Source organism: Drosophila obscura, unplaced genomic scaffold (assembly GCF_018151105.1).
Source record: "Drosophila obscura isolate BZ-5 IFL unplaced genomic scaffold, ASM1815110v1 contig_4, whole genome shotgun sequence".
Lineage (NCBI taxonomy): Eukaryota > Metazoa > Arthropoda > Insecta > Diptera > Drosophilidae > Drosophila > Drosophila obscura.
Genome location: NW_024542828.1, coordinates 9,434,739 through 9,456,056, shown reverse-complemented (window position 1 = coordinate 9,456,056; position 21,318 = coordinate 9,434,739). Strand labels below are relative to the sequence as shown.

The following is a 21,318-nucleotide window of genomic DNA, read 5'->3' as shown; positions in this document are numbered from 1 at the left end:
TTGCTGTTGTTATTGTTGTTGTTGTGGCTGCCTCTCGTTCTTTACCCGACAATTATCATTGTTTACTCACTTGCATTCCACACTCAAAGTCAGACAAACACACACACACACACACGCACACAGGCTGAGCGCCAGAGCTGAGGGTCGGGTCGGACACTTGAAAATGTCATTACACACAGAAAAAAAAACGCGCTAAAAAATTTCATTCACTTGATTCACCGTTCCCTCGCTTTTTTTTGTTGCTGTTGTTGTTGTTTGTGCTTCTTACGCTACTCGTCGCGGCTGCGCTGCATTCATTCACACACATGGCAAGTGATAGAAAGAGCGAGATGGAGAGAACAATCGCTTAAGCACTCTCCAAACGGAAAAGCAATTGAACTGCTTGACTGCAAATGCGCGGGTTTTTGGCTAGGCTGCAGCGATCATGCCAATGTATTTGGATTTATCTCTCTTATTTATTTGGCCCAACATCCTAGTGCTACAGGATTTACTTTCCTTATTGCAGTAGTAGTTATAGATCAAAGTTGGCTTCAAGCTTTTGCATCGTTTAGGTGCAGTGCAGCTGCAGCTACAGCTTTTTCGTTTAGCCAGTACTCCCAGAGAGAGAGTGCCACAGGCCAGACAGTTCAAGAGAAGAGAGAGGCAGACAGAGAGAGAGAGAGCGAGAGCGCTAGACATGCAAGTAGTACGGTACGTACTATGGGATCGACAGCGTGCACCGTGCCAGCCCTGGGCCGGCTTCGTGCTTGTCTCCGTACTCGTATGTTGTGTGTGTGTGGGCCCGCGGGCCCCCATTCATTCAATAATAAAAATGTATGCGTGCGTGGCGCGTATCTGCCTGTTAGTGTGTCTGTGTGTGTGTGTGTGTGTATAAAAGTATTTAACACCTCGATAAACAACAAAACCACAAAAATGTTGTATAAGCCAAAGCGGATTTCAACTTATATTTCCAACCGCAAAGTCAATCAAAAAACCAAACTGGAAAGGATATGCATAGATAAAGAAGCGAAAATATATATATAAAGAAGGGCTAGGGCCCGGGCTCTTGGGCACTCTGTGCAGAGACCGGAACTGGTAAACCCAAGGGCCTTTGATTCATTCATTAACCCATGTATACCATAATTGTTGCTGTGTTTCTTTTTTTTTCTATAATAATTAATCATTATTGGAAGTGGAATTGGTATGGGTATGGGTATGGGTATTGGGGTCGGGATTGGGTTTGTGGTTGGAGGCTGAACCAGCGCGCTATATTATTGCCAAAGCATTAATTACTAGACATTATGAAACTACAACCGAAACAGAAAGAGAGAGAGGGGAGGGGAGAGGGGAGAGAGAGAAAAATGAAACGAGATATTTCACACGATTCAATTGATCAGCGAAACTTGTTTTCCCCATTTCGGAATTTCAAGTAGTTAACGGATTTTAATTAAAGTTAATTAAAATTAAATCAACATGTAGAAACGGCAAAGTAATAAAAATTGTAAATTCTACGAAAGGATAAGTCGGATAAAATTGCATAAAATATCACAGAAACCAATGAAAATATTATTTAAATATAAATTTGAAGCATGGATAAAATAAATAAATCAAAATGAAACTCCACGAAAGGAAACTTGATAGATTTAAGTATAGCCATTTGTACATTCCTTTTCACATTGGTCCACAAACGAGATTGTCAAAGCTCCAGTTGCAACCCCCAACCCTATGATAATATCGATGCTGTTCGGGCAAATCGATGCGATGCCTTCTGAGAAGCGAAAACAATAAACGAAATACCGACAAAAAATAAGCACCAGCCACAAAATGTGCCGAATTCCAATGAAAATACTAAGTAAACAAAAAATAGTTGACAAAAGATTATACGGTATAGAAATGGTATACGGGTATTTAATCGTAATTTACGGCCAGTATCGGCGGAGGAGACGGAGACCCCTGTCAAAAGCTTAAAGACTGCAATTGATTGTCGTCGAAGCTGAACAACTACCACTATGTGTACTCGATAGATATGTATGTATGTATATCCATGACATCTACAGTCATTGAAAGGGTATTTATTATTCTGTGCCTACATACCTTGGGAGCTATGGCCATCTATTTTATCAACGTATTTCCGGTTTACCCAGCGTATGAGTGGGCATATAATATCGGATTAATAGCCTGCTGTGTACAGTTATCTTCTTGATCTCACTTTCGGATCGTTTTTGGTATAATTCAATCGATCAATTATAATTGATAATTATCTGGAAGTATCCACAATCAAGATGCACAGATAACAGGACTGGAAAACTGTGACGAGCAATCTTTGATTTTAATGTTTAAATTAGTTAAATATATTCAATCGTCTGTTGATTTCGATTATACAAATCTTTCGGCCTCGACATATAGTAGATATCTGTGATCTTAATGAAGATTTAAATGAATGCATCCACACGAAACATTTTTGGCATTTTTGAGCTCAAGGGAAAGATCAAGTTGAAAATTCTTCTCTGATGAGCACCGCATGGTGGGTATCATATAGTCGAGCAATGAAAATCCTTTAGAGCTTTTTATAACCTTCCCCAGCTTTTAGTAGTAGCACTTCCCGGAAATTTGTGCTATTTTTTCGTAACATGACGAACAAAATAAATAGGTCAGAAGAGTCGGTGGCGGCGGGGGAAAATAGAACCGGAAATGACATAAAAATTGCTCATGTTGTAGCAGTACAACGACAATATGTGTCATAGGTAAATACTGCTCTATAAATGGGGAATAGTTGGGAACAGTGGAGGAGGGTTATTTTATGAATGCTTTTCATTGAACTCCATCAACCCCAAAGTCACTTGTAACGCGGAGCCAAAACCACCTGCCATCAAAATCTACAAGGAATCGTGATTGAGTGGAGATTATTTTTTCGGAGTAATATCTACGATATGGCCGGGGATTTACTAACAGTCACTAATCCCTTAAGAGTTCTAGGAAATTTTTTAACTAATAAATTGAAACGAACTTTGGTCTATATCAATAATTTTAGTGGAACAATCGCATAGCACTACACTACTACGCGGGGCCCATGGAACGGGGAGGTGGGTAGGTAGCGGGGTTACAGGGGGGTTACCTCTCTTATCTTGTTATTGTTATTGTGAAATTCAATGCCTGCCGATCGACTGAATAATAATAATAATTCATTGAACAAACACATATGCGAGCAGTGCATCTGTGTGTTGTGTGCTGTTTCACAATCGTAGTAAAAATGCAATTGGAAAAACAACGGCAGCACATCCCAATCCCATACCCCAAGGATGGAGAGCGAGCGCGCGCGCGCGCCCCCGCTACAATCTCTGGGGTGGTGATGATGATAATGATAACAATGATGACGTGTGTGAAATACTCGACTGATGCGATAAAAACAACAAGAATGAATAGCAAAAATAAAATACCTTGTGTGTGCAATCAACAATGTATATTTTGATACGAACGTGACTGCTTATTGGGATTGTCACAAGGCTCTCCTGGAGCTTTGCCCGGTTACCGGTTACCGGGTTTTTGGTCATGTGATGCGAGTACATACATATGTACAAGGTCTTAGTGGGGGCCATAGCATAGCGGAATGGTGAAAGTCACGAGAATGAAAGTTTCTCTAGGCTTAAGTTTTGTGTCTCTGATTGTTTGCTGTTTAAAGGATCGCCCAAAGATGATCCTTTGCAAATTAGGGATCTGGTCAAAAAGGATTTATGTAGGTACTGGAAATGTGCTATCTCTTGTATGAGGTAGGCGGGGATTAATCAATCTCTAGCATACATCATGCGATTTGTCCTCTTAAGCCACGTCGCCAATGCACGACACGACCATTGATTGTGTGTGCTTGTGTTCCAATCACAAATCTCAGTCCTGGCTATTATCGTTATCGCGAGACATCTCCAATTGGCCAACTGTCGCTCAAAGCGACAGCTGGACGCGCCGCGCCATTTACTTGGACTTGGTTCACGCACAGAGATCGGTATTCGGTATTTTGTATTTTTAATCAGGTGGTTTATTTTTTCTTGTTGTTTTTTTTTTGTGTTTTTTGTTGCCATAACTTAATAGATTTTTGATATGAGGATGGCTCTTTATGCTTGTTATCGGTGGAGTGTATTTATTGGTGACACGCTTACCGATTGTTCTATGCATGGAATTTTTTGGGGTACTGTAGGACTTGGGAATTAAGGATTTAAAATAAGTTAGAGCCCAAATGGGATATTAATATGCGATAATTATAGATATAACATTAAAAACAAAACACATGTAGTCATGACTATGACTATGAGCGTCTAAATTCTCTGGTCCTTACTTATCTCCATTCCATATCATCTCTTATCGCTGGTCTGTATTTAGCTGATCTCTATGTAATCCATATCCGTTTTTTACAAAATCATCGCCCATGGCTGATGGCAGATTTAGTGGCATCCATGACACGACATGACATTGTGCGTGCACATACATACATTTCATACATACATACGTCATGATCTTGGAATTTCCGATCCGCTTTCGTCTTTTCTCTTCGCTGCGCTGTGTGTTTTTGGTGTGTGTGTGTGTGTGTGTGTGTGTGTGTGGAATGTGGAATGCCCCGAAAAAAGCCGTTTACTTTGTATGCTCACGTATCGGAGTTAATTTCTTGTAGAGCGGCGCACTGGCATTTCATTATTATTTGTGCGTTTTCGCAGGTGTCTCTTGTAATGGTTTGGTCTCTTTGGATTCGATCCGAATGGCTTGGCTTCGACGGGTTTTTTTTTTGGGGGGGCTAGGCCTACGATGGCGGTTCGCTTTGCTATTGTTGATGATGTTTTGGGTATGCTTCGTTACGTTTTATGTTCGTTTTTTTGTTTTTTTTTCGAAACGGATCTCCCCGTTTTTGTTGGGTTTTCTATTTCGTGGAATTTGGTTTTTTTTTTTTTGTGTGTTAATGAAAATTTTATTGGAATTTTGTTTGTTGCTGGCGGTTGTGTTTGTTTTTGAATTTTATTCGAGCTTATGAATGAACGTGCAAACAAACAAACGACAAGACAGAGTCGCATCGAGTCGACACGTAGAGTCGTGTAGAGTCGCGTAGAGTCGTGTGGTTTTGGAAGTCCGAAGCCGAAGTGGAGTGCTTCCAATCAACAGCAACAGCAAAAACAGCAACCACAATGAGCCACAACGGCATTCACTAAATCAGAAAAATTACTCGAACAAAAAGAGAGAAAAGAGAGAAAAATAAAAAGAAATCAATCGTTAACTAGCCAAGCGAGTCAATTTATAAATTACACAAAAAAAACACTGTCCTACAATGAGTGTGAGAAAAAAGGCGCAATAATGCTGATGGGGGCTAATGTTTTTTTATTTGTTAATTAGTTATGTTTTTGCACTCTCGGGCAGAATACTTTTTCAGCCGTCCTCCTTCTGTGTTCTGGTTGCTGAATCATACATAAATCTCGGAGAAATGTTAGCAGTGGGCAACCAAGCGCATGAAATAACAAAATACAAATATTTAAAGTCTTGCTGGTACTTGACACACCGTAGAAAACATACATTTAGGTTCTGAAATGCTCCCAAAAATGACTAGCAAAATAGAATAATTTTATCTTTGAATTTCTCGCACATAACATTATGATTATCTACCCCGCATATTCATAATTCCAAGAAACTACTGAGTGTGTCCCGCTAACCCCACAATGAACCCTCAACATGGTTTAACGACTTCTCTCAAGTAATGTCGCGTCGCTATACTGCTCCCAATCCAGGGGAGAGCACCGCCTGGCACAGCCGCAAAAGAGTACCCAGTACCCGTCCACCCACCCACAGGGCACTTTTTACTCAATTTTACGACTTGAATTCATTTGAAATTAACGGCCATTATTTCGGGGCAATTGTTGGTCGTAAAAAAAAGGGAGGGGCAACAAAAATAGTCGACTAGATTGGGAAAGTGCATACCACCAAACCAGGCCCCGGGAGTCAAGTTAATGTACCTGTTTTTGGTTGGCAGCTTATTTACAAAGATTACTAAACGTGGCACCAAACGACATAAAGAAAGTCATCTCCCACCCCCCAGGGAATGGAAATTTTTGTGGGGGAAAATGACAACTTGTTTGGGAACTCAAACAGTGCAAAAAGTTGATAAAAAAAAAAAAGAACAACGTGATCGTATTATCTATTGCATTAAAGTCAGGGCATCTTTAGCTCTGCTTTAAATATAAGCTGCAATTAATTAGATAGCGAATTAAAGGCCAGAAATAACTTTGCTATGCTTAATCCCTCAGCCAGGATATTTCCTAAAATGATGAAATAATTCATTGCAATTTCCGCAACCACATGCCATATCATTCCTGCTGTAATGTGTTTATACATATCAGAAAATGCTATTATCAGCTGCACGTACAATATACATATGTATGTATATCTTTAACCCCACCCCCCTTTTTAGTCGCATTTAAATGTCATATTTGTTATTAGCAAAAGTTTCTCTCCCTCCCTCTCTCTCTCTCTCTCTCTCTCTCTCTGTCTCTGGGGCAAAGTTATTTATCTCGCGTGAGGCGGCGTCACGTTGGTTATCTGGAACTCGCACCTCCCGATACGTATGGGCCTGGCCTGGCCTGCCCATACCTGTTGCCGTTCTCTTCCCCCCACAACCCAAGCCGCCCATATCAAGCAAAACAATAGAAAATACACACACACACACACACACATACTGATACAATGTAAAAGTCACCACAACTAACAAAAAAATAAAAACTATTTAAGTGGCATACTAGTCACTTTTTAGTTGGCTGAAGCGGACATCAAATTGGTAGATCTAAGTTGGTGGAAATGACTGGACAGATTCTGTGTGCCGGTAAGGGGAAGATTACGAGTGCGCCACAGGCGCCACATGTGATCAGATACAGATACTCATACCGAGGTCCACATTCACGTCCATGTCCATGTCCACGTCAGGTGTTTCATATGTGATGAAATCTGACTGGCTGTGGCTGTGCTTCCCCCCAGTAATACCTCTCTTTCCAAGTATCTCTTAAATATTTATTCAACATTAAAAGCTTTTAGTTATTAATAAATATATTATAAGAACCTGCAACAAAATGTATGGGTAACAGTCGCTTAAATAAGCTAGTGGAATTCACGTCTCATAATGATCATGATGAAGATGATGTGACAAATCTGTGGAATTGAGATATTATGAATGGGAAGTATTCGAGGGAAACGACTTTGATCACCATACAAGAAAACAAAAAACAGCAAAAAAAAAACAACAAAAAAAGTTTAATTTATATATGTAGATGCATATATAATTCGGAAGAGCTCTGCGCTCGATTTGATTTTGATCTTTGGAAATCAGGTTTCGCTCTGGGCTTAGATATCATCCAATCCAATCCAATCCACACATCTTCTCCTCCCATAAAGTCTACCACAAAACTTTTGCTTATCATAATCCAATAATTTGTATTGTTTTTGTTGAGATATCAGTGGAAAAGACCGACAATATCTAGAAAATAACAACACTTGACTTGACCAGTAGGTGATTGGCGTCGGATTTGGAGCATAAGAAATATTTCATGCATTCGAGCTGGGGATTTCTTTCTGTCTTTTTCCACTTCTTCATTTTTCTGCTGCCTGTTGCTGTTTTTGCTGCTGTTGCTGACTCTGTTACTGTTGTTTCTGTATTATGTTTTGTTGTTGTTGTTGTTGTTGTTTTTGTTTTTCTGTTGTGTTGTTTGTCATTCTTGCTTCTTAACTGGTCTGGCAACTTTGTGTCGGATTGGAATGTTGTTGGCTTTTGGTCGGAGAGCTTGGTCGGATCGGATCGGATCTTTCGGTCTCTGGCATTCTGTGGCCTGGCTGTTGTCGCTAATGTTGTTGTTATTGTTATTATTATTATTATTATAATTATTGCTGTTATTACTATTTCTGCCGTCTGACTGAGCTGCTGCCCGCTGCTGCACATGAGTCAGGGCAATGTAAAAGTGCAGCGCGTGCGTAACAATGCATTTTGTAAATTTCTTGGAATTATTTGTGCTTGTATTTGTTTTCTTTATAGTGTTTTCGTTTTTTGCTCAACATTTTGTACGCTCGTTACTCATTCTGTGGAAGGGCGAAGGGGTATATTAGGTGCGGGGGACGTTTGGCAGATCTGTGAGCAAGCAGATCGCAGAATGGGTTATGATAAGCAGTTGCATTTAAAATGTATTGATGAAAGCAGTGCAAATTATCGTAAGCTGGTGCGTTGAAGAGAAGAACGTTACTAAGATGTCATAAAGAAACGATTCATCTGATCAGAAATGTAAAAAAATAAACCCTAAGGTGCATACTTCCACAGAATACTAAGCTAGAGCATGGTCTCGAGCAGTGCGTTTGAAATCAGAACCAAAGCAGTGCAGGATAGTTTCCAAGCAGCTGACAAACGGTTTAAATCCAAAGCAATGTAATTCAGAGGAGACACCACACGAAGCCCCTTTTCTAGAGGTAACTCCCATTCGAGACCCATCTACACAAATCCACATTTTGTTGTTGCAATTTTTCGTTTTTGCACTTAAAAAAGAGAAGAAACACAACAACAACAAAAAGAGCGGAAAACAACGACAAATAATAATAAAAGAAAACATGCACAAATTGCTTTTAAGCGTGCCAATTGCACCTTTAAACTTTTTACGAGGCGCGTGCACGGTGGCGCCTGAGGCCGCGTTAGCCGAAATTAAACAACAGCAAAAACAACGATCTGCTTGGACACCGTATGTTTGTTTTAATTTGATGTTTAAGAAGAGTGTGGATGGTGGATGCCTTTGTTGTAACCCTTTCTCTTGTCAGCTGGGATCTCGATAATGTTTGCTGTCCGGAAGTGTTAGTTTGTTTCGCTATTAAGTTGTAATCTGGGTCACAGTGTCTATACAGTTTGAGAGTCAGCCATCCATCAGCCCTGCTTGGATGTTTTTTTTTTTGTCATAGATACGAGTACGGCACGGCAGAAACACCCAGAATCAGAGATGGAGAGAGCTTGGTCAGAGCGCGAGCGTGGGGCAGGTGTCATGGCGGTCGGCATTAGTTTATGCCCTTGCTGAGGGGTATGATGATTTTTTGTGCAGTGCGAGCTATTAGTTTTATGTGTTATAAGCATTTAATTATTTTATTTGAGTTTTTTTTTTAATGTATTTATAGCGCAACATTTGCTTTTGGTCTGTCATTTGTTCAGTGTATTATTTTTTACTGCGCAATAAGAGCAACAACAACAAAAACAACAAATAAAGCATAATAAACAAGCAGCATTAGCTGAGAGCGTGTGCGTGAGAGAGCAAGTCCAACGTCAGAGAGAGAACAGTTCTTATGCAGCGAAAGAGAGAGAGAGAGAGAGAGGGAGCTTTGTATGCTCGATTGTGTGTGTGTGTGTGCGTTGTTTTTGGGCGGCAAGCTAGAAAAATGTGTGCAAAAAAAAACAAGAACAAAGTTGTATAAATGAGAGAGGGAGTGTGCGTATGTATGTATGTACATATGTATGTAGGCACATCTACTACGTTTCCAACTACGCAGCAGAATTTGTACTACTGCAACAGAAACAACAACAACAGCAGCAACTACACATAATAGTGGGTGGTGGTGGTGGTCATGCTCATGCCCTCTCATGCTTTTCCTTCTCCTGTCAGCCACATTTTGCACGCAGTCGCATTCTGGATTCTGGTTTGGTGCTCATACGCCCCGAAAGAAACGCGCAGGGCACCCTGTAAAATGTGTGGCAGCAGCAGTAGCAGAAGTTGATGAATTACAACGTAGTAAGCAGACACAGCGACACACACACACACAAGCTTAGGTGTCTCTCTTTACTACGTTTTTACAACTCGACTGAGCTGCTACGCTGCTCCTTGCCGGCTTTTTCACTCTGCTTTGCCGACACACGCGTCATGGAAACAAACGTCAATGCCAGCAGTAGTGGCTACGAGAGAAAGGCAGAGAGATAGAGAGAGAGAGAGAGCGGGAGCGAAAGCGACAATATGCTTGCCATTTTTTTTATTTATTCTATTTTTTTTCTTTTCTTTTGTTCTCCGCATAAAATTATTTTGAGGCTAGAGTGGGATGGCTATAGCTTGAGATCGAATGCTCTCAGCTGATCGAATATGCATTATCCGATTTTTTTATTTGTTGTTTTATTCATATTAAAGAAATCAAGGAGCCAAAATGGTAAATTCTAGCAAAAGACAAGGAAAAATCATGTGAATCGAAAATCACGCTGGCCGGTTTCCATAGCATACTTTTAGGCCCGGCACAATGCTGGATCAACTAAATGGGAAGAAACTAGTAACATAAAAAATAAAACTGATCAAACACACTCAGAAGCTAGGCAACTCTCCCAACATTAAATTAGTCAGTCTGTTGAATTTTAAGAAGTGAATGCAATCATTTGTAAAATGTCATACAGGCTTTAATTTGAGTTTAACGACTGCAGCATTCGCCGCGAACTCTCGAAACACGTTCAAACACACACACACACACACGGTCACGGTAGGTTCGTGCGACAGCTTGCCGGGCCGTCATGATCCCCATTACCGCCCCATAGCACCCCAGCCGATCCATTGACGCCGATAGCGACACGTGTGTCGAGCACTTGGCGCCCTTTTTCGCATAAAATTATTGCTATTGTTTTCTATTTTTCTATTTCTAAGTTTCTCTAAAAAGCAAAGCAAAAAGAATTAACAACAACAATTGCACACTCTGTTTTTTTTGCCATTACAGTTACAGCAGTCGCGAGACGGCAGCGGCGGCTCTCAAACAACAGCAGATACCATTCCAGAACGTTGCGTCGACGGAAACTACGTACTGGTTGACTGTAGCGTCATTTCGGACGTCATATACGCAGTGGGGAAAGCAGTAGTGCAAGCAGAGTCTAATTACGGTGCAATCATAGGGCAAGCAGAGGGCCTGCCTGCCTGCAGAGAGTGAGAGCGGGACACAACACAATGATTACCTAGCGGGGGCCGGAGACCCAAATTAACATATTGCTAAAGGGATTAGAAACAAAAAAAATACTTCAACAACACCAATACACCACAAAAACAACAACAACAACGAAAGATGTCCAATATCCAAGAGGAGACGTCAGCAGCGACGCTGACGTCAGTGTCTAGGAAGGAGGAAAAGTTGACGACGTTAGGGGAAAGAACGAAGATAAATTGTTTGAAATATAATGCATTCTACAATAATAATGCAATAACACCAACAATTGAGGTATTAGCTACAACAGCAACAACAAAAACAACAACAACAACAATCGGAGCAGCGGCAGGAGCAGCAACAACATTATCGCCCAGCAACATTTGTGTCTTGTGTCGGCAACAAATGACTGAGGAGACATGTGGCTGCTGTGTAACTAAAGCAGTGGAATCACCATCACCATCACCAACTCTGGTGGCAACTCGGCCAAGAATATCACACGTAGCAGAATTTTGCTTTGAATCAAATACAATTACATTTGTAGAACGTCCAATTAAGTGGGTGGAAGAACCATTATGGTGCAACTTTGATTGGGGAACGTATTTCGTACATGCAGGAAAATTGGAATGCAGAAGAAAGGATAATGATGATGATGGTAATGGTAATGGTAATGATGACGATGATGATGATTATAGAGACAACACAAAGAACAATCGACGGCTACGGCAGGATCACTTCAATATCTATAGCAATTGCCACAATATACTGAGAACGCTGCAATCGTTGCTGCTGCTCATGCAGAATAGTGCCATATTCACAAAGCGACGTAGAAGGCAGCAGCAGCAGCAGCAGGGGGTGCAGGAGCAGAAGCAGGAGCGGGAGCAGAAGCAGGAGCAGAAGCGGGAGCCACAAAACCAACTAAAACAAAAATATGTAAATTATTATACAAAATTCCTATTGCTGTTGGAGACAATATCAGCAGCAACCACAACAAGACTGAGTTTAAGCCGTAAAAAATACAACAAATATAATTCTATACATAATCAACAACAACAACAACTACAACTACAACAACTAGGGAGTAAACGTGCCACATCACAAGTTCAACAACAGAAACAGAAAGAGCAGGAGCAGCAGGAGCAGCAGCAGCAGCAGCGGCGTCAACGATTTCATCACAAACACCAACGTCACCATCATCAGCATCAGCATAATGGAATACCCAGTCTGGCTTTGATATTAGCTGGCCTGCTGGCATTGCATGCCACCACAGCCATGCAACTGCAACCGCAACGGCAACCGCAACCAGATGAGATCTACCAAGAACAAACCCATGAAAATCTGCAACAGGAGCAACAGCAACAGCAACAGCATCGGCATCAGCATCAGCATACGCAGGACGATATATCCGATAGAATTGAGTTCCGATTGCGTCGGGCCAGCAGCAGCAGTGGCAGCAGCAGCGGCAGGCCCAACGATCAGATACGATTGTCACACAACGAAAGAAGTAAGTTATAGTTGAATTCAATTGGGGTAATGAGATCTCCATTAAATGCTTGTGTTCTGCTTTCTTTTTGCTGCTCCTTCAACAGCCTGCAAGTCAATGGACATACGGAACACGGCCAGGGAGTTCAGTCAGCTGTCCAACTGCACCATCATTGAGGGCTTCCTGCTGATCACACTGATTAACGATGCCGATCATCTGAACGAGTCGTATCCGCAGCTGACGGAGGTCACCGAATATGTGCTCGTGTATCGGGTGAACAATCTGGTGTCGCTGTCGAAGGTGTTCCCCAATCTGAGCGTGATACGCGGCAACATACTGTTCGATGGGTACGCCCTGGTGGTCTACTCGAATCGCGATCTGCAGGATCTGGGACTGTCCAAGCTGCGGGCCATCGCCAATGGGGGTGTGCGCATCGAGAAGAATCCGACGCTGTGCTTTGTGCACACCGTCAACTGGCTGCACATCATGGCCGAGAATGCCACCAAGTCGGAGGTGGTGCTGCAAACGAATCGCAACGAGGCCACCTGCCCCAAGTGTCCGGGCGAGATCAAGGGCGGCGATGTCCAGGACATGAACGGTTCGAATGGTGGCGAGCCGAGTGTCAGCTGCCCGGAGGATGCGGACCACAAGCGCTACTGCTGGGACACCAAATCGTGTCAGACAAGTAAGTGGGCAACTATGGGAATTCTTCAGAGCTCGCTGTGACGCCTCCACTCCATTCCATTCCTCTTACAGTTTGCCCCAAGGAGTGCCGCAACAACTGCATCGATGAGCAGCACTGCTGCAACAAGGCCTGTCTGGGTGGCTGCATCAAGGACAAAAATGGCCACAATGGCCAAAATGTGTGCATCAGCTGTCGCTATCTATCGATATACAATACCACCTGTGTGGATACCTGTCCAGAGGGTTTCTATCGGGTAAGTTTATATCGCAATAAAAATTAAAAATGAATAATGAAATTAATATTGTAATTGAAAATGGAATCTTCTATGACGACAGTACGACAGACGCTGCATCACGGCCGAAATGTGCGAACAGATTGGCACCAAATACGAGACCAAGGAGATGCCTTTGGCCCACTACAATGGCCAGTGCACGACACGCTGCCCCAAGGGCTACCAAATGGAGAACAGCACCTGCGTCAAGTGCCAGGGCCAGTGCGAGAAGACCTGCGAGGGTGAACTGATTGATAGTCTGGTGCGGGCGAGAGATTTTCATGGCTGCACCAGAATCGGACCAAACAATGGCCTCACCATCAGCATCAAACGCGAGGGCAGATGTAAGTTTTCTGTGCTTTCTTTGCTGTGTCTCCTGTTTACTGATTGATTTATTGGCTACATTTGCTGTAGCACACATTATGGAGGCCCTGGAGTTTGGACTGGCATCGGTGCACACGATTGATACCTACCTGAAGGTGCATCTGACCTATGGCCTCACCTCGTTGCGGTTCTTCAAGGCACTGCGTGAGATACGTGGCGCGCCCATGCTGGAGAATCTGTACGCTCTGTATGTGCTGGAGAACAACGATCTGGAGGAGATTTGGGGGCCCAATCAGACGGTGTACATACGAAATGGTGGCGTCTTCTTTCACTTCAATCGAAAGCTGTGCGTGTCGACGATCAACGAACTGCGCCCGATGATGGCCTCCAAGCCGGAGTCGTTCAACAAGAGCGAAGTGGCCACCGATTCGAATGGCAATCGAGGATCATGTGAGTGCCGAGCTCAGAGCTCAGAGACTCAGGGAATTCTGAGAATATTTTACTGAGCTTAAACCGCTCTCTCTCTCTCTCCCGCTCGCTCGCTCTCTCGCTCTCTTTTGACAGGTGGCACGGCCAAGATACTGGTTACAGTGGACGGCACCAGACCCCGCATTGCATTAGTGAAGGTGGATAAAGAATCCGTGATCCTGGGCGATCCAGTGGGCTCGAACAAGACGATAAGCAACACATCGATATTCTTCAAGGATCCGCGTGCATTTATTGGCTTTCAGTTCTATCATATGATCGATCCGTATGGCAATGCCACAAAGAGCAGCTACCAGCCATGCGATGACAGGTAGAGAACTCATTTTATTTCCGCGTATAGACTCCCGCTGTGACACTCTTTCTCCGTTCTCCTCCGCTGCAGATGGACCGTCAGTGATCCGATTAAGGTGTTTGGCCACATCTTTGTCGATCTGATACCCTACACGCAGTATGCGTTCTATGTGCGCACCATGGCCATCTCCTCCGAGTCGACAAATGGCCAGAGCGATGTCATGTACTTTCGCACGATGCCCGCCCAGCCGTCAATGGTGCCGGCCATCACGGCCACTTCGGTTTCCAGTTCGGAAATTGTGAGTATGATTGGGGGCGGAATGGGGGATGGGGAAAGGGCTTGCCTGACACTAACACATCTATCGATATCGATTTCGTTTTCGATTTGCAGCAAGTCACTTGGAATCCGCCAAGGTATCCGTACAGCAAGCTGACGCATTATTATGTCAAGGCAGAGCTGACCATACGGACAGCCAAGGATACGCCACAGCGCAACTATTGCGTGGATCGTAAGTGCAGAGTCCCTTTGTAGCCGGAGAAGCCATAGCCAAGCTAAGCCATATTTCCATTTTGCCCTTTGCCCTTTGCCATTCACAGCCATTGTTAAGGCCATGGACAATGAGTTGATTGTGGCCCCAACGCCGGCAGAGAAAACCCAACCGGATCCCCTAACGCGCGAGGGGGACTGCAAATGCGAGGAGGGCAGCAGAAAGACCGCCGATCGGGATCAAGACGATCGCCGAATACACGCCCAGATGGAGTTTGAGAATGCCTTGCAGAACTTTATCTACGTGCCGTCACCGAAGAAGGCGCAGGGCAAGGCTGGCGCAGGTGCTGGGGCCGGTGCAGGTGCGGTTGTCGGCCTGCTGCCCTCCGCCAACAGCATTGACGATGGCAGTGGTCCGGGAAACGCCATCCGACGGCGACGGGATATTGATTTTGAGTCTGGATTCGAGAGATTGGGCGGCAGCTTTCTGCTGCGGCATGTGCGTGCCCTCAAGGACGAGCCCCTGAACATATCGACGCCGAGCATTGTGGATCCCGAGGCGTGGGTGAACGAGACGCGAATGTCGGCCCTCGGCGACTACTACGAGGTGCTGGGCGCCCAGGTGCTGGCCAACACGACCTCCTTCTCGTTCAAGCGGCTGCGGCATTTCACACTCTACACGATCTTTGTGGTGGCATGTCGCGAGCGAGCGGGTCCCACCGACAAGGAGCCCATCTGCAGCTCCATGAATCCCATTTACAAGCTGACCAACAGGAAGGGTGAGTACAGCTGCCATCCGAAGCGCACTCAGTCAACCCTGAACCTTCCCTTTCTCGCTCTTCCTTTTTTTGTACAGACGATGCCGACATGGCACGCAACCTGACTGTGGCCCGGGAGAACGCGAATAACACTCAGTCCTCGGTGCGATTGCGTTGGCTGCCGCCCAGCGATCCCAATGGCGATATTGTGGCCTACGAGCTGGCCTATCGCCTGCAGAAACCCGATCAGGTGGAGGAGAAAAAGTGCATCCTAGTGGCGGATTTCCTCAATCTCACCGACGGCTATCCGCTGCATCTGAACGAGGGCAACTACAGCTTTCGGGTGCGTGCCAATTCCCTGGCGGGGCAGGGCATCTACTCGGAGTTCGTCTACATCGATGTTCAGGTGAGTTTTTGCCAGCCCTATTCTGAGTTTTGCGCCCATCTAAATGAATCGATTTGCCCGCACAGCCACGACCAAGCTATGAGAAGTACGTGATCTGGTTCTCGGGCATCATCTGTGTCCTGGTGATTGTCTGCCTGATGGTCTATGTGCGGCATCTGCGCAAGAAGGGACGGCCCAACGATCTGCACATGAACACGGACGTGAATCCGTTCTATGCGAGCATGCAGTACATACCGGACGACTGGGAGGTGCTGCGCGAGAACATCATCCAGTTGGCGCCGCTCGGCCAGGGCTCCTTTGGCATGGTGTACGAGGGCATACTGAAGTCGCTGCAGGGCAACGCCGACCAGGAGTGCGCCATCAAGACGGTCAACGAGAATGCCACCGACAGGGAGCGTACGAATTTCCTCAGCGAGGCCAGTGTGATGAAGGAGTTCGACACGTTCCATGTGGTTCGACTGCTGGGCGTCTGCTCGCGGGGCCAGCCCGCCCTGGTCGTCATGGAGCTGATGAAGAAGGGCGATCTAAAGTCCTATCTGCGCGCCCATCGGCCCGAGGAGCGCGACGAAGCGATGCAGGCGTATCTGAATCGCATCGGCGTCACCGGTAATGTCCATCCGCCCACCTATGGCCGCATCTATCAGATGGCCATCGAGATAGCCGACGGCATGGCCTACCTGGCTGCGAAGAAGTTTGTCCATCGCGATCTGGCGGCACGTAACTGCATGGTCGCCGAGGATCTGACGGTGAAGATCGGTGACTTTGGCATGACGCGCGACGTGTACGAGACGGACTACTACCGCAAGGGCACCAAGGGTCTGCTGCCCGTGCGCTGGATGTCGCCGGAGAGTCTGCGCGATGGCGTCTATTCCAGTTCCAGCGATGTCTTCAGCTTCGGTGTGGTGCTCTGGGAGATGGCCACGCTGGCGGCCCAGCCCTATCAGGGCATGTCCAACGAGCAGGTGCTGCGCAACGTCATCGATGGTTGCATTATGGAGCGGCCGGAGAACTGTCCCGATGTGTTGCACAAGCTGATGCATCGCTGCTGGCACCATCGGCCGTCGGCGAGGCCCAGTTTCCTGGACATCATTGCGTATCTGGAGCAGCAGTGCCCCGATTCGGAGTTCAAGGACGTTTCGTTCTATCACTCGGAGGCGGGACTGGTGCACCGTGAGAAGGAGCGCAAGGAGCGCAGCCAGAACGATGCCTTTGCGGCAGTGCCGCTGGACCAGGACCAGGAGGATGCCACAATGCCGCTCAGGGTGGGCGACTATCAGGGCTACAAGTCCAACATGGACCCCAACTCATCCCTTGACCAGGCTGCAGAGAGTCCCATTGCCCTGGTGGACGATCATGTCACCCATTCGCCCTTCAGCCTGCAGTCTGGGTTCATTGTGAGCAGCACTCCCGACGCCCAGTCGACGATGCCCACGGCGGGGGCCTCGCATGGCGACGATGCGTCTGCCTATGTGCAGCCGGACGCCGAGGCCTTGGTCGCCGATCGGGGCTACGAGATCTACGATCCGAGTCCGAACTTTGCCGAGCTGCCCACGAGCCGAAGCGGCAGCACCGGCGGTGGTGGAGGCGGCGGTAAGCTGAGCGGGGAGCAGCATTTGCTGCCGCGAAAGTCTCGCCAGCCCATCATCATGAGCAGCTCCATGCCCGACGATGTGATTGGCATTGGTGGAGGCGGCTCCTCCCTGCAGCCATCGACGGCCTCGGCGGCCAGTTCGAATGCCAGCTCCCACACAGGTACAAGCGGCGGCGGCGGCCGCTATCCCAGCCTGAAGCGAGTCGTGGCCGACACGCTGCGGAACAGGGCCAACATCTTCAATCGTCATCTGTTCAACCACAAGCGCAGCGGCAGCAATGCCAGCTACAAGAGCAGCGCCTCGAATGCACCCAGCACCAGCAGCAATTCGAACCTCACCAGCCATCCGGTGGCCATGGGCAATCTGGGCACCATCGAGAGCGGCGGCAGTGGCTCTGCGGGCAGCTACACGGGCACACCGCGCTTCTACACGCCCACTGCGACGCCCAGCGGCGGGGCATCGACCATTATCAGCGATAATCCCAACTACAGGCAGCTGGACGAGTCGATAACGAGCGGTGGCACGACCAGGTCGCCGGGTAACTCCTGGAGCCAACGAACGGATAGCGAACAGGCCACAATACTGACCACCAGTAGTCCGAATCCCAACTACGAGATGATGCATCCCACAACGGGGCAGGGTCCGTTACAGGGACAGGCACAGAGACAGAGTCAGGGTAACTCCAACTCTAATGCAGGGGCAGGAGCAAACGACAATCCCAACTATGTGCTGATGAGCGAGCCAGAGCTGGTAATTAGCAGCAATCCAAGCTACGCCTTCATGCATGCACCGCAGTCCCGTCTGAGCAGCTCCGATGAGGACAACGACCTGGAGGAGGACGACGCCGAGGATGATGACGACGACGACGAAGACGAAGACGAGGACTTGGATGATGAGCATGTGGAGCACATAAAAATGGAGCGCATGCCGCTGAGTAGGCCCAGGCAGCGAGCGCCCAGCAAACCGAATCCGCAGCGCAGTCGAAGCGTCAGCCAGACGCGAAAGTCGCCAACTGCAGCGGCAAACTCTGGAGCGGCGCGGGCAGCAGCTGAAGCAGTGGCAGCGGCGGCCAGTAATGTTTCCAATTCGCTGAAGGAGAACTGGCTGAGGCAGGCGAGCGGTTCGACGCGGCCACCACCACCAAATGGATTCATAGGACGTGAAGCGTAGTCCACGAGGGACGAAAGGATGCAAAGGCAAAGAGAGTGTAAATAGAGTGGAGTGGAGATGCCTATGGGAACTGTAAATTCGCTTCGATTAACAATTTAGGATTAAGGCCAAGCAACCCCAACCCCAACCGCCCCCACACATCTATGTATAAATTGTAATCATTTTTTTTTGGATTAAGCCTATTTATGTTAACGTATTCGTTTAGTATTTACACACGATAGTTTTTGTTTTGTTTAAATCAATGAAACTAGAGCCGTTAAAACAATACAAAACAAACAACAAAAACAAACAACAAAAACAAACAACAAACAAACAAAAACAAAACAAAACAGACAAACAGATAGAAAAGCGAAAGCGAAGCAAAAACAAGTCCTACATGCAAATAACAAAAGTACAAAAGCCAACAACCAACCAACCTAAGTACCGTTTAAATAGACATACAAATTCTACCAATTACCAATTATAAATTATTGAATTATGAGCCACTACCTAATACTACAACTACTACTACTACTACTACTTATACTATTACTTATACTTATACTTATACGTTATGTATATTTAATAATTATCATGATAATTTTTAGTACCTACCAAAACGCGTTCAATCGAAAATGCAAAATAGCTAAGAAAACAAAAACAAAAAGAATATGGAAAATGTACAAGCAGAAGAAACAAGAAACGAGAAACTACACAGAAACAGAAACAAGCAATTCAAAATACAGAATTACACTGTCTTCACTGAGTTTAGCTAGAGCTAGTTATAAATTGTACACACAGAGATCCAAACCAATCTACAGTTATATATATATACCATATATATCTTTTTCCCCCACACACACACACACACTAAATCTAAATGTACTCAACTAATTTTAGCTGCATGCAAGCAAATGTTTTTAGTGCGTTTTTATATATTTAAAATTGAATGCTTGGATTTTAATTTATATTTATATTTATTCTGATACTGATTGACTTTATTTTTCTTATTGTTTTACCAAGTGTTCGCTTGATTGTTTCTTATATATTTCTCTGATTCTTCTCCCTTTTTACATTTCATAATTGTAATATTTATTGTCGTCTGTACATAGAATTTTGTAAATTTTTGAATGGAGATAGAAAGTGAGAGATAGCGAGAGAGCGAGCGAGAGGATGTGTATGTGTAACCATTAAGCGAGAGAGGCCGAGGCGCAAAACACTTTTGTTCGATTTCTTTTTTATTTTCTAAATTAATTTCTGTTGAAGCCAAGCTTCGGAGATGGCGGAGAGGAGAATAAGGAAAACCATAACGTAATGTCAAAACAAAAACAGAAAGAAAAAAAAAACTGAGAGCTTAAGTAACTGATGCATCATATACATACATATATATACTAAATAAGTATAAAATAATTGTATACAATCTGCCTGCTGGTCGTTTTTAATGCTATATACACTACACGAAAGGCAAAAAGCAAAAGCAAAAGCAAAGCAAAGCATTTTATGTACTAACTATAGATGAAAGAAAAGCAACAAAACACACACTTACACACACACACATCCATAGACTCACATCCGTACAAGAAAAACATCTAGATAATCCTAGATAAATATTATCTGCCATACGCCATAAACTCAAATATGAACAAGAAACCGGACGGATTTTGTTTTTCTTAAAAACTTAATTTTACTACAATAGATAATAGACGAAACAATAGAAAAATTATATACACACACACAAAAACATATATATTTACATATATATGGGTGGACCGATTTAAGAACTGAACGTGATATGTTTTGCTGAGTGCACTATCCTGACAGTTCTATGAATTCTAGCAAAAGAAAACCAATCAACCCAATAAGCCAATTCACATTTCGTTACGAGAACCACACACACACACACACAACATTCTCTTTTAAAAACTTTTTGCAAAGAAACAAAACAAAAAACAGAACCAGAACAGCAACATTAACAACTGCAACAAATGGAATTTTTAAATGAAAAAAAACAACAACAACAACAAAAGTATTCGATATTTGCCTTCGCTCTTTATATTATTATATTTAACTATATACACACACGCAAAAATATATATTTAATAACTAAAGCAAGAAAGCCGTAGCAAAAACAAAAGCAAAAGCAACGTAAACACAAAAGCAAAAAGCGCATGTGCAAACGTTTATTCTGCTTTTCTGTGTCTTCATTTATTTTTTAGCAGATGCAAAAGCGGAAGCAAGGAACACACACATTAAATATTTAAATGAATTATACAAATTGGTTAGATTGTAAAAACAATTGTGCAGAAGAAACAACTTGAACTAATATTAAAACAAAACAAAAACAAAACAAAAACAAAGAAGGAAAACACTAGTGCTAATTATATAAACAAAACTGGGAAGCAAGCGATATTTACACTGAAAACTGAAGTAAAAAAAAAAACTATTGAAAAAAACTAAAAAAAAAACACAAAAAAATAAAAA

At 44.6% G+C, this 21,318-nt stretch overlaps 1 protein-coding gene and 1 long non-coding RNA gene across 2 annotated transcripts; both read left to right on the top strand.

Annotated features, from left to right (window-relative positions):
- The first annotated feature begins 1,592 nt into the window (after nt 1–1,592).
- Nucleotides 1,593–2,990, top strand: LOC121404769. Its single transcript, XR_005968197.1, has 3 exons — nt 1,593–2,503; nt 2,563–2,723; nt 2,816–2,990. It is a non-coding gene; the product is annotated as an uncharacterized LOC121404769 (long non-coding RNA).
- A 7,722-nt stretch (nt 2,991–10,712) lies between these two features.
- On the top strand, nt 10,713–19,395 carry LOC111070234 (insulin-like receptor). Its single transcript, XM_041594896.1, has 11 exons — nt 10,713–12,409; nt 12,495–13,073; nt 13,145–13,326; nt 13,409–13,688; nt 13,759–14,118; nt 14,233–14,464; nt 14,537–14,744; nt 14,837–14,954; nt 15,043–15,711; nt 15,789–16,096; nt 16,162–19,395. The coding sequence occupies exons 1-11, from the start codon at nt 11,047–11,049 to the stop codon at nt 18,856–18,858; spliced, it is 6,996 nt and encodes a 2,331-aa protein (XP_041450830.1). The 5' UTR covers nt 10,713–11,046; the 3' UTR covers nt 18,859–19,395.
- Nucleotides 19,396–21,318: the final 1,923 nt, after the last annotated feature.